The sequence below is a fragment of the Citrus clementina genome, unplaced genomic scaffold, assembly GCF_000493195.1.
Source record: "Citrus clementina cultivar Clemenules unplaced genomic scaffold, Citrus_clementina_v1.0 scaffold_5, whole genome shotgun sequence".
NCBI lineage: Eukaryota > Viridiplantae > Streptophyta > Magnoliopsida > Sapindales > Rutaceae > Citrus > Citrus x clementina.
Window position 1 is genome coordinate 32,295,506 of NW_006262201.1, and position 13,290 is coordinate 32,308,795.

The following is a 13,290-nucleotide window of genomic DNA, read 5'->3' on the forward strand; positions in this document are numbered from 1 at the left end:
TTAAATAATGTAAGCTATTTTCTTAATTTGTATTACTACCTCTATCCTTTGTATTTTCATTTCTCTTTAATAAAGCCTCTGTATTTAAAACATAATTAAAATAAAATTGCAATGAGTAAAGGATAATTTTTACCCCAATAAGAAAAATCATGAAGACTAGGGCAAGGCTCAGCTAACGAATGTGCTATTAAACAATACAACTTCTTTATTGAATATGTAAATAATATCAAAACCTTGAAAAATAATTTTAAATTACAGACAAAATTAAACAATTTCTAGGCTTCTAGCCCCAAAAAACAGATAAATGATGGATGAATTATTATCACTATGCCTATCAATAAATGGCCAAATGTTCTTTATCAAGAACGCCGACAGACCACCCACATTTATTTGAAAAACCATTTCCCATTACAAGATCAATTAATAAATCCCATATTTTAAGGTACCTAAAGGCTTTCAAAGTCCCAAAAATCCCTAAAACTGTGGGCCCCAATATTTGAATTCTTGAAACAGCCCTCCACTTTCTCTCTCTAAACTCTCTCTCTCTCTGTCTCTCTATCTTCACAAATCACAACTGCATTTCCCCACCATAAAAACAAACCCGCCCCAGCAAAAACCCTAATCTTCGAAATCTGAAATCCCATCATCTCCACCTCAAGAATGGCCAAAAAGAAAGCGACCCAAAAGACCAATGACGCCAATGAAGCAAACCCACAAGAGCAAAAGAATAACCAAAACCTAACTCAAGGCAAAACCGTAGCCCTAACCCACCGAAACTCCATGGAGGACCCTTCAGAGCAGATAAAGCGTCTGAAATCCCTGAACGATTTGCTTGTTCACAGGAGCCATGAACAGAGGCAACAGGTTGAGTCTTTGAGTCAAGCCAAGGCGGCTTTAGAGGCTGAGTTGAGTCTGTTTGGAGTTGAAAAGAGTGAGCTTTTGGCTGAGTTGAGTGGTGAGAGTGACCAAAAAGTCAGCTTGGAGATTGAGAAGGGTTTGTTTTGTGTTTTTCTGATGACCCAGATGAAGGAAATGGGTGAGGGGCTCGATGAAGAGAAGAATGAGAGGGAAAATGAGATTATCGCTTTGAAGAGTGAAGTTAGTGGATTGATGGGTAATATTGAAAATGAGAGGGAGAGATTGAGCCAGGCATGTAGGGAGAAGGATTTGATGAAGGGTGAACTTGATTGTCAAGTTAAGGAGGCAAGTAGGTTGAAAGATAGACTGATTGAAATGGAAGGAAAAGAGAGGAATTTGAGAAGTGAGATTTTAGTGCTACAGAGTGATTATGGAAGGTTAAAGAAGGAGAAAAATGAGAGGGATGGAGATATTGAAGCTTTCAAGAAAGAAAAAGGTTTGCTTGGGAAGAGATTGGTTGGATTGGAAAAGGAAACTGATGATTTGAAGCTAAAGATTAAAGTGATTGTGAAGGAAAAGAATGCAATTGAGATGCAGAACAGTGAGCAAAAAGTGAAAATTGATGAGCTGGAGAAAGAAGTAAACAAATTGAATGAGATTGTTTTGGCTTTGCAAAAGGAGGAGAAAGTTTTGTGTGGAAAGATTCTTGAATTGGAAAATAGTTGCAGTGAGGCTATGGATGAGAAACTAGAGATGGTTTTGGAGATCAAAGCTTTGATGGATCAGGAAAGGGAGAAGCAGAAAAGTATTGAGAGGCTGATAGAAGAGAAGGATGAGATCTCCCATAGGTTGGAGAAGGCTGTGGTGGTGTTAGATGATAAGGAGGGAGAGATTGCAAAATTGCTTCGAGAGAAGAATGATATTGAGGAGAGGAAAGTTTGCCAGGATAATGAGATTTCTGGGCTGCATAAGGAGATTGGTGAATTGAGGGATGTTGTTTTTAAGCTAAAAGCGTCTTGTAGAGATCAACAAGATAAAAGCAAACAATTGGTCAATGAACTTGCAGATTATAAAAGTGCTCTTGATCAAGCTACTCTAGAGAGAGATAATGCTTGGAAGGATTTGGATGAGCAGAGAAAGAGTGGCATGGACTTGAGGTTGAAATTATCAGAAATGGAAAAGAGGTTTGAAGAGAAGGTTGAAGAATTGGCAAAAACTAGGAATGAGCGTGAGACTCTAGTTGATCTAAGGAGGAAAATGGAGAGTCACATTGGACTGTTGGCAGAGGAGAAAGAATTGATGCAGAAGAATCTTTTGGAGGCAAAACGAAATGCTGATGATTTGAGGGCTAAAATGGAATCAATTGGTTTTAATTATGATCGAGCTTTGAGCATGTTGAAGAACACTGCAGCTATGGTATGTCAATCCGAAAATGATATTGATGGACAGCAAGAACTGGTTGTTGATGAGAAGAAGCTGCAAGGTGAAACTGATCAATATGCGGCTGAGTTCCAAGCAATTGTGAATGCTTTTAGGAACAGGGAGAAATTGGTTGAAGACATGAAGCATCGAGTTGAGTTAATGCAGAACTCCGTGGAGGCACAGAAGAAGAAGAGCTTCTGGACTGTGGTGTCTTCTGCAACAACTATCTTTGCTGCAGCTTCTGTTGCATATATTGCTAGAATCCGCTGAGTAGTTTGATTCATTTGTCTGTTTTTTTCATTCAAAGAAATCTCTATTCGAGAATTAGATGATCATGAACTTCTTGACCAATTGCTGTTTTGATAGTTTTTTAACTTCTAAACACTAATAATGTCTTTTGAATGATGCTGAAATTACAGCATAAGATGATAGGATCAGAATTCAGATCAGGAGAGGATCCTATTTCAAGATGATAACTTTGAACTGCTTTATGAGTATGAACATCATCAATTCATAATCTCAGTTCCCGTTTTCTCTTATATGCTCATTTGCAGTTATAAATTATTGATTTTACTCCGTGCTCTGACTGGTTCTATGTGGATTTATTTGCATTTCCATTTGCATTGTTGATTAGATCAAAATGGTTATTGTTTTTGTTATGTAAGAATGGAATATGATGCATGGATAAGGTATCTGTTCTACTAGTACATACATAATGGTCCCTATTAATTCTGCTGATGAGAATTAGATTCTGAAGTAATCATTTCCATTTGAACTTTTTCTACAATTTCCATGTCTCTTTTTTGGGTCAAGCATATGATTAAGGCTAATGAATTGTGACCTAATTATTTCATGTTAGGTGAATGCAATAAATGAAGCATCAATTTTATTGCACTTCACCTGCATCACCATGTTCACTTCCCTTCTTATACCTGTTTATGGTTCAATGATTCACAAAATTGTCAAAATTTAAATCATCGAAAGTGCTGTTATATTTTGTTGTGGCATTGTAGATGCACACATTATGTACATTTAATTTCTGTTGTGGCATAGGCAGAGGCAAGATTTTATTGCTGTGCCCTTTGTTTGATTTCTATGGTACATTATAATGGCAAATATAAGTGCCAAAAATGTCACCTGATAACTTGCTAGCTAATTCACATTCCATGGCAACAATTCAATTTGTCCTTTAAACAGACTACAGATTGTCCGTGTATAGCTAGCTAAAAATAAGGTTTGTTGTGAGAAAGAAATCATCATTGCATTAGTACACATTAGCGTTCAATGGTGCAAGCAATTTCTGCTGATTACTTAGAAGCATAAAAGTTGCTAACATCATGCTTAAGTTGGTCCACAAAGGTTCAAATTAGACATGGTTAATGTCTCAATCAAAAGCTTAGCTGTTTCTTTTATCTCCATGCTAATGTTCTTTTGTCATTCTGATAGCAAATTCATGTTCTCAAGAGAGATGTGTGGTTTACTTAAGTGGTCCCTTAAAATGCATCCAAAGTCTAACCATCATTTATATTCTTTTGGTTCCACCACTAACAAAACAAGCCAATTTTTGTATCTTGTGCTATCCCAAGCTCCAGATTACTCGCATTCAAGAACTGACAGGATTGAACCAAATCAATCTCTATCCACAGCCAAAATGGACCAGCGAAAATTGCTTCCCAAGTTCCAATCATTTTGTGGGGTTGAATTTAGGCTAATCTGAACACAGGATTCCATGGAGGGGAAGGCAATACCTTTAAAGTTGACAAGGAATTAAAACTTCTTCCCAACTTCTAAATGACTATTATATAAATGTACTCCATGCCATTAGCCTATTATCTCTAATAAACATATATCTTAGCTGATCACAAATCTTCCGTCAAAAATAGAACAGTAGAGATGCAGGAAACCAATGGGCTGATGATAATATAGAGTATGGTTTTCAAGGTTGTTTACCTTAAAATCTGTTGCATATCAATATAACTGTGAACAATGGACATAAGACTACAGCAAAACTACCACATTTTCTCAATGTTATTATATTTACAGTTACCAAGCAGTAAGGCACAAATTAGGCACAGAATACCAGAATTGAAGTCGAATAAAGAAGAAAATGAAAACAGTTACAACAGATAAACGATCGTCTTTAAATATACTAATACATGTATACACATAACAGGATCACAACACCACGGAAGATTTCCCATCCATGTTCTTGAAATTAGCTTATATAATATGAGCCAGGGACCGAACCCAATTGATCGGCCACCAAATGTTATACCAATACTCAGTCTTCCTCTCCATTGTGGCTGGAAGCTAGAGCGAGCACTCTCAAATTTTATGGGTTTACTAAACTTAGTCAAACAGTTCATGCTGCATTAAAGCTTCATTGAACTATATCACCCACGTTCAGATGACTGCATGTATAACAGAACACATCCACATCCAGCTAGTTGCCGAACTAAATTTTCTGGCCCTGATAACCGAGTGCCTTAGTCTAATCATATCTAGAATTTGACTCAGGCACCTTATAGTAGAACACCACCACAATTAGTAAAACAGAATAGCATAATACTAGACAACTATATAAACTGCAAACAACCTTTGATTAGCCCAAGTGCAATCTAAAGCTTCTGTGTGGTCGACTGCCCATTGGTAAAAGTTAAGCATATCAACAGTTAGAACTCACAAAATTACTTATCTCGTCCATGACTGTGTAGAAGTGACCGTTATTAGGCAAGAAATAGAACCCGATAGTTGCCTGCTCCAGATACAGAAGTTTTACATCTTGGCCAGCCTTCTTCAGCCCTTCCATGTAAGCTAGTTGCCAGTCCTGAATGAGATCCAAACCAGCTACCACAACAAGACTCTTAGGGAATTTCACTCCTACAAGATCTATACCTTTTGGACCAAATGGATTACATGCCGGATGATCCCTATTTGCTCCTTCAGGAAGATAAGCTCTCCAATACCAGTCCCGATCTTGGACAGTGACAAAATATTTTCCATCTAATCTCTTCTCAGATTCAGTACGCTCCTGCCCACCAAACATTGGATTGAGCAGTATATTCCCCAATATTTCGACTTCTGATTCTACTGCTCTTAAAGCAACATGGTGTACTATGTTGCCACCAGAGCTATCCCCAGCCAAGTAGATATGAGCTTTAGAGTCCTTACTTTGAAGCCATGATCTCGATTTAGCCCACTTTAGAACTGTCCATCCATCATCATAAGCACAAGGATATCGATTTTCAGGTGCACGCCTATAATTCACAGAGACCACAACAGCCTTACAAGTCCCGACGAGTCTGCGACATAAGATATCATATATGGCACTATTTGCCGAGGAGTGTGCAAAGCTTCCTCCATGGAAGAAAATTATTACTGGCACAACAACCTCAGAGCTCACAGGCTTCTCCAGCTCGGCAATATTTGGCCGATGCTCTTCCCCATTTGTAGGTCGATAAATCCTGCAAAGTAGGTTGGTGCCACGGTCAACAATGACATCAAAGGAAAAGACACCATCAACAGGATTTGCATTTGCTGGGACTTTCCGGTCAAGGAACTCTGCCAAGTGGCGATTGAAAGTGCCATCAGGACGACGAAGAAGATTGTAAGCCAACTTAAAATTAGAGATAAGAACCCATGTATGCAATGGAACCACCATCTAGACAGAAAATCACAGGATCAGACTTCAACTTCATGCCAACATATTACCAAGATTTGTAGCTATCCAAACAGAAGTTAAGAAACTGAAAACAATATAAAAGAAAAGAGCTATAGAAACCCCAGATATGAACAATCACACACTTTAATTACATAGCAGAAAATCAAGGAGCAGATGCCAATATGGAAGGGACAGAAGCAAAAGTCAAGGCTCTAACCAAAAATGCAAATCAAAGGTGCCCTCCAAATTAAATTGATCAAATCCCCCCAAAAAAAATAAATAAATAAAAAGTGATAACGATGATAACAATAGTAAAAGAAACTCATAAGCAAACCCTCCAATAATCCTTTTTTTTTCTTTGGTTTTTAATAAGACCCTCAAATAATCTTCAAAATCTATCAAAAACCTACTGAAAACAGCTTTAAACTGGAAGCGGAACTGTTGACTTTTCAACTTCAGCATAAAAAGAGAAGAAAAGTAGAAGCAATGGGGCAAAATCTAAACTTTAGGCAACCCAGAGTCTTAAAACCAACCATAGCATCCTATGACAGGAAATCAAAACCAAAAACAAAAGGAACAATAACAACAACAAACCAGTACAAAAAATCGACATATGCATCATTTCCCCCAAGTGGCCGACTCAAAATCAGAGAAAATTTCAACTCTCAGAAACCAAAACACTGATCAAATCCATATACCGACAGCAAACCCATCAGGAGTTTCAAATCTTTCAACAAAACTTTGAACGAAAAAGATCACAAAATGAACAAAATAAGTAAATTTTCCGAGGGAAAAGAAAAACACACCTTGGAATCATTGAGGTTCACTTCTTCACTTGCAGCCATCAGAACTAGTTCTCCAAAAAACAAAATCCCAAAATAACAATAAAGCCAAAAACTTTTGAACACAGATCCTGTTTAAAGAGCAGCCCACTTCATCAGTTTTTCACATACTTTAATCCCCACTTCACAAAATCATCAAATATTCATTCACTCTACTAGGATCGCGCTAAATAAAGCCACAAACTTCCAATTTTTCAGCTCTCATTCACTATCTTTTCAGAAAAAAAGTAATGAGGTGGCAGTAATCACTTACTAAAAATATTATAAAATTGCTACAAATTTATAAAATCTAACTGCAATAAAACAGAGAGAGAGAGAGAGAAGTGATGTGATAAGAAGGGAGGCGTAAATTAGCTAGAGGTTAACGACAAATGCTAAAGTGCGCACAACAGTGAATGGGGACAAGATAGACGACAAAGTGATCGGCCGAAAGATAGCTGGTAAGTGGGACCCATGTGATAAAAATTGGCAAATTAATTACTAATTCGTTAATATGTTTTATTATCATTTATGTCTTTTAAGAGTTTCTATTTTAATTATTATTTTGGTCGTAATAAATAAGTGGAATTTATTTTTTCTTTTTCTTTTTTTTTTATTTCGAGAAAGAAACAAAGAAAAAGAACGGGAGAGGACAAAAGCTTCCGTGCGTGCGGCCAACGCCACGCCACGTGACGACAAACGGGGTCCGTTCGGAAACTCTTTCCAAGGTCTGCAAAATTCAGGAAAAAAATAATTAATAAAATAAGAAAATAAACAGACACAAACCTGTATGCAGTATACTGTAAAATTTAGAAAAAAAAACTAATAAAATAATAAAATAAGGAGCCACAAGTCAAATATATATACAGAAATGATTTTTTTTTTATTACAGAAATGATTTAGTTAAATAGAAATTAGTTGTAAAATTTCTGCACGAAGTTACTCCTCACAAAACAGATCTAGCCAACCCGTGTACAATTATATTAAAAATTTAGGAAAGAGTTCTTAAAATTAGTTAAATAGAATTTAATTATATTTTATTAATGAAAAGTAAGTATATATTATGATCAAGTACTATAATACGACCTATGAATGCTAAACCGTTGGATCATGGGTGCCGAGGCGCTGATTACATTGGCAAGCCGCTTGGGAGCGTAAGGTTAGACGTTAAGAGTGAAGATACAAAATTGTTGGCGTTATCCACCGTTCATTTATGTTGATAGGGAAATCCAAGGGCCCATCGTTATCAGAAAGCACCCTGTCCTTGCTATAAGACAAGTACACGCGAGTACGTTGATAAGGGTGGCAATTTTCTACGTATTCCTCAACGTAGGCTCAAAAAATCACAACCTTTTGATTGGTGGACCGTGAGAGAACGAACATGCCCCAAAAAATATGTTACATGTGATTAATAGAGTGGAGATATTTGAAGATAACCTTTTTCTTTTTAATCAATTTTCTACAAATTTATGAGAGATTATTAAAAATTTTGAAAGGAAAAAATTAAATTTATAATTAATAATACAAATTCAATTTTTTTTGGGTTCTACCACTCATTTGTACAGGAATTTAATTTTAAACATTTTTATTTTGGAAGCCTACATGCCCCTTTTATTTATGAAATATATTTTTGAATGTAATAAAGCCTACTGATAATTGTTTAAAAATTTTATTAAAATTTTACGTAAATTAATACTAGTTTCGTTATCTATCTCTACTTTATGATAACTTTAATTAAATTTATAATAATTTTGCTAGAGATAAGATTTTCTTCAAGATATTTCAAAGAAAATCTTCTCTCACTCAAAACAAAATTAAAACGTAATGCAAACAATGGAGATGAAATTAAGATAATCATAAATTTAATTCGAATATCATTTGGTCTAATAAGACGCTAAGAGTATCATAATAATTTTATAAACCCATCTAAATCAAAGTCATTTATAGACTATAATTTGTAACTCATTCTTAAAGAGAGTGTTTATCACATATAAAGAAACACAAATATTTCCATAATTAGAGAACACTTTACTATCGTGCTAGGAGGTTGTTGCGAGTATTAAAGCCACTCTAAATTAGAGGTTATAATAGGAAAATTTACATTCGAGATCATCATTCTGATGCCTAGAGTAGTAAATAACCAATAATTTGGATCAATAATGGGTTCACTAGGTGCCACACACAAATGAACCAAAGAAGCACTTGGAAACTTATAAATGAAGGTCGTTTTCGTGAACTTCACTATCAATACGGTACCTCTGGGGGGACTTTACTATTATTGAGAAGCCCACAATGCACAGTATTTTTTGGAAGCACTTGTGTGGTGTCGACAACTAGCAACTGCTTTTGGCTTTTTTTGGGTTAACCTTTTTACTGTGCATTTCAAGGGGTCAGATTTTTATCTCCACGCGTATTTGTAACTCATGAATAACTTGTAATGATCAACTAGTCTTAAATCTGGTGGTTAAAAAAAGTTCTTTAATATCCAAGTTAGTCTTTGATTTTGATTAACGAGAGAAGAAAGAAAAAGAGGTATTTTTCAAAGGTTAAAGATCTTTTTTTTTTTAGAGATGAGCCTCTTATTTATAAATGATGGATGACGTAGATTTAAGATTTTACGTTGAATTATTGTCCTAATAACATATATCATCCATTATTATTATATACGTGAATGTAAATTTCATTGTGCGGAAACATACGTATTCGTTTTGTTTTTACTTATTTTTCTACCTTTATGATTTTAAATGTAGTTTTCTTAGACCATAGATTTTAAAATCAGCATGAGTGTAATTCATTCTCTTATCATTTTTTATAAGTTTTTGAAAAACTTTATCTTAAGTGTTATTTCTCTTGAAATAATTCCTCTTTTATCTAAAAGAGTGGACACGTTTTGTAACGCAGTGCCTTTGAGATATGGCACCAACACCATCAAAACTTACAAAAAACAAAATTGCCAGGATATCATCCTCCCTTCATGACTCCACACTTTGACTTTGTCAAATCTAATGTGCTTGTATGGACCATCACCGATTTTGTAGTTCAATACGAGAATCTGCACCTTAAAAGCTGAGAGAAGTAGATTTTAATCTTACTATTAAAAAAGCTATTGTTAAGAATTAATTATTCTCCTCTTATTAACTGATGATAGTAATCAGAAGTTCATATTTTCTCCTATTAACAGATAGAAGTTGATAGGAGAACTAGAAACAAAAACGCCCATGGACCAAATCTCACCACGTCCTCACATATGCTTTATTAATTTGATAATTACATATCCCTCTTCTTTTGGCCTTTGCTCTATATTCTTTATTCCTTTAATCTGTCTATAGATAGGGATGGCAAAAAAACTCGTCAATCCACTTGAGTCTACAAAAACTCACTCGTTGTAGGTAACTTTATAAATTTTAACTTTTAAGCAGGGTTGATATTTTAAACTAAAACTTATTGTGGACTTCAGCTAGTTTAGTATTGAGAAAAATCTGTCAAATTTATGCACGGTATATGCCAACCCACATTATTTATTTTTAATTATTTATATTTTTAATTTTAATCATAAAAATTATATTAAAAAGTTTAATCATAAACATATGTAATAAAGTTTTTAACTTAACCCCCCCCCACACACACGCGCGCGCGTGTGTATTTGTTTTTAATTTAGCTAAAGTTGGGTTTTTATTTTTTTAAATAATTGTTAAGAATAGTTGTACAAAACTTACTTATTAATGTTGTTGATAATACTTGTATAATGATTAAAAGATAGAGTAATGCATTAATATTAGTGATGATAATTTGCCTACGACAAAAATATATTTATGTTATATTAATATATTATATTTTGTGTATTTGTTTTAATGTTAAAATCTTATTTTTTTATTTACATTGATAAAATTTAGAATTGAGTATCATATGCAGATTTTTTAGGCTATTGTCATAAATTTATAGTTTGAATTATATAATTTAATTTTTTATGTATTATTAAAAGTATTTTTTTAATATTTGTAATTTTTAATGACAAAACCCGCAAACAATCTGTTGCGGGTTACAGGTATGTTTGGTAATTTTTAAAATTTACAACGGATTTAAAAAAAATAAAAACTCATCACAGGTTGCGAGTGGGTTTAGTAATTAAAATTTTTTACAAGTGCAAGTTTGGTAATAACAAACCCACAACGGGTAGTGTTCGTAGCATTCCTTACCTACAGTACATGTATCAATTCTGTCCTCAACTGTCAAATGTGTGTTTTGAGTTCTTTGATGTGTTGACTTTTGTTTTTTAATTTCTATGAATGTCTGAATGATGACTAAGAAGGTTGATTTAATGAAAGAGTGATCAACTTGTCGTTCTTATAACCTTATTATTAATGTCAATTGGTGATAATTTGTATTTTTGTGCCAAACTGAAGATATGGGGATATAATGTTGTTGTTGGAATTTATTGTCATATAATCTAAAGTCCCAATATTGGGAGTTCTTCGTCTACATCAACTCATCCAAGATTAATAATTAACATTTTGGTTTGTATATGCTTTTAGTCAATGTCGTTATTACTAATATTGTTAATTTTATTGGGCAAAAAAAAAAAGCTTGATTTTTTTGTAATACTTTTCATTCTTGGTAAAATTAATTAAATATTATCATTTTTTATTTGGGTAAAAGATTGATCAAGTGGTTTTTATCTCTTAAGTTCAAATTATTTAATTACAAAATTTTAATAAAGTAAAATTAAAATATTATCATTTCATTCTCCAAGTTAATTTGTTAGTCTATAGTGGCATGAAACAGACCCAGATATTTTATCATTTAATTTTTTATTTCCAGCAAAATGAAATATCATTTAATTTTATCATAATATTATTACGAATGCATGAATCTAACACAAGATTTGTGGAAACTCAAATAAGAAGATCCAACTCTTACGAACAACTATCAAATGAAATTGTGACAATATTATGCCATCCACACAGCAGTAATGGCAAATGAAACGAGTGAACATCGATTAACATTTATTAATTGGTAAGTGTTGTCACCAACCCTTCGCCATTTGTCGCACTGAATTTATTTTAATTTGGGAGTTTGCTGTTTCGATACATTATTAGATTAACTGTAGAATGATCATTTGCAGAAAAAAACAGTGATGGTTAATCATTGTGAAGTTGACAATTGAAAGAAGTTTTTCTGCTGGTAAAAAAATTTTGCAGAGAAAATGAACCCGCATAATTGAATTTGTCTGCAATCATTAGTCATCAACAAGGGCGAAGGACTTCATGCATTGATACCAGAAAACGTGTGGGGTACTTGTTCTCAATGCCAATTATATATGTTTTACCTGTCTCACTGTCTTATGCCATGGAAAAATAGATTGGGTTATTTTTAACCAGTACCCAAATGTTTTAATATATTTTTTATCGCGTACACCCACTTGTTTTGACAACTATCACCACACACTCAAAACGTTAAAATTCTATGTTAGGTGGTGTTTGTTTTTTTTATCTAAAATCTAAATAGATCTGAATTAATCTGAATTCTGAATAGATCTGAATGTCTAAATCTGAATAATATGTTTAATTTTTTATCTGAATCTCAGAAAATAAGTATTAAGTTATTTATTTTTTTCAACTTAAAAAGTTGAAAATATGTACTTTTACATTTGTATCCTTATTAAATTTGAATGCCAAATAAATAATAAATTAAATACCATAATATTTTAACATTTATAAGTAAAACTATATTCAAGTGAATATATAAAATACCATAAATTTTAAATTTTATCGTATATAATATAAGAAAGAAAAAATAGGGAAAGTTTTATGTGGGGTAAATGTCTATGGGTGAGTTTTGGGATAGACATGAAAAATAAATTATAAAGCAGAGATATTTTTGAGATTAGCAAGTAATTGACTTAATTTAGATTTCTCCATTAAGTAAAAAGTCAAAAAAATTGGCTTATTTTATTAAGTCAAAATTATCTAAAAAGTCTCATTAAATTATAAAAATAAACACCTTTAATTAACTTAAATAATTAAGATAAGTCACTTTAAGTCATTAAGTTAAAAAACAAACGCCACTTTAGTTTAACGATCAAAAGGGTAAAACAGGAAATGCAAGTATGTAAGAACTAAAATAATAAAAATTATATTCATTTCCTTCTCCGTTTTCCTTTCCTTTTTTAATTTTCTTCTCCATTTCAAACGTTAAACAAAAACAACGCAAGGGTAATTTGATGTTGCCGAAATCTGATGACCAGCAACAAGGGTTGTTCGCCTTTGTTCTCCTCTGCCGTCTTAAGTTTCACAAGCTGCAGCGTGGTCGGGGCAAGCGCAAGCAATTTGGCGGCGAAAATAGGTGGAGCACAAGAGTCGTGAGATGCTGGTAGCGGCAAGATGGCGGCGATGCTGCTGGTGGTGTCACGATGGTGGGGATGGCGGTTGCAAAAATCATAGCCCTTGATGGTGTCCCGATTGTAGAGATGGTGGTTGGTGGCTGCAATGCAAAAATAATAAAACCTAAAATTTTAGGGCATCTTTATTT

The 13,290-nt window shown here is 33.7% G+C and overlaps 2 protein-coding genes across 2 annotated transcripts; one reads left to right on the plus strand and one right to left on the minus strand.

Moving 5' to 3' along the window:
• Nucleotides 1-463: 463 nt before the first annotated feature.
• LOC18043171 (spindle pole body component 110) lies at nucleotides 464-2,761 on the plus strand. The gene has a single exon (XM_024184422.1). The coding sequence runs from the start codon at nucleotides 661-663 to the stop codon at nucleotides 2,548-2,550; it is 1,890 nt and encodes a 629-aa protein (XP_024040190.1). The 5' UTR covers nucleotides 464-660; the 3' UTR covers nucleotides 2,551-2,761.
• Nucleotides 2,762-4,334: 1,573 nt separating this feature from the next.
• On the minus strand, nucleotides 4,335-7,079 carry LOC18043172 (gibberellin receptor GID1C). The gene is made up of 2 exons (XM_006433172.2): nucleotides 6,748-7,079; nucleotides 4,335-5,941 (listed from the first exon to the last, which is right to left on the minus strand). Exons 1-2 carry the CDS (start codon nucleotides 6,784-6,786, stop codon nucleotides 4,946-4,948), a joined length of 1,035 nt encoding a protein of 344 aa, XP_006433235.1. The 5' UTR covers nucleotides 6,787-7,079; the 3' UTR covers nucleotides 4,335-4,945.
• Nucleotides 7,080-13,290: the final 6,211 nt, after the last annotated feature.

What these genes read in the sequence shown, in the direction of transcription:
- LOC18043171 (XM_024184422.1), top strand. Translation starts at nt 661, where the DNA reads ATGGCCAAAAAGAAAGCGACCCAAAAGACCAATGACGCCAATGAAGCA.
- LOC18043172 (XM_006433172.2), bottom strand. Translation starts at nt 6,786, where the DNA reads ATGGCTGCAAGTGAAGAAGTGAACCTCAATGATTCCAAG. An exon ending in TGAACCTCAATGATTCCAAG is followed by an intron (nt 5,942 to 6,747) that starts GTGTGTTTTTCT and finishes TTTTCTGTCTAG; the next exon opens with ATGGTGGTTCCATTGCATAC.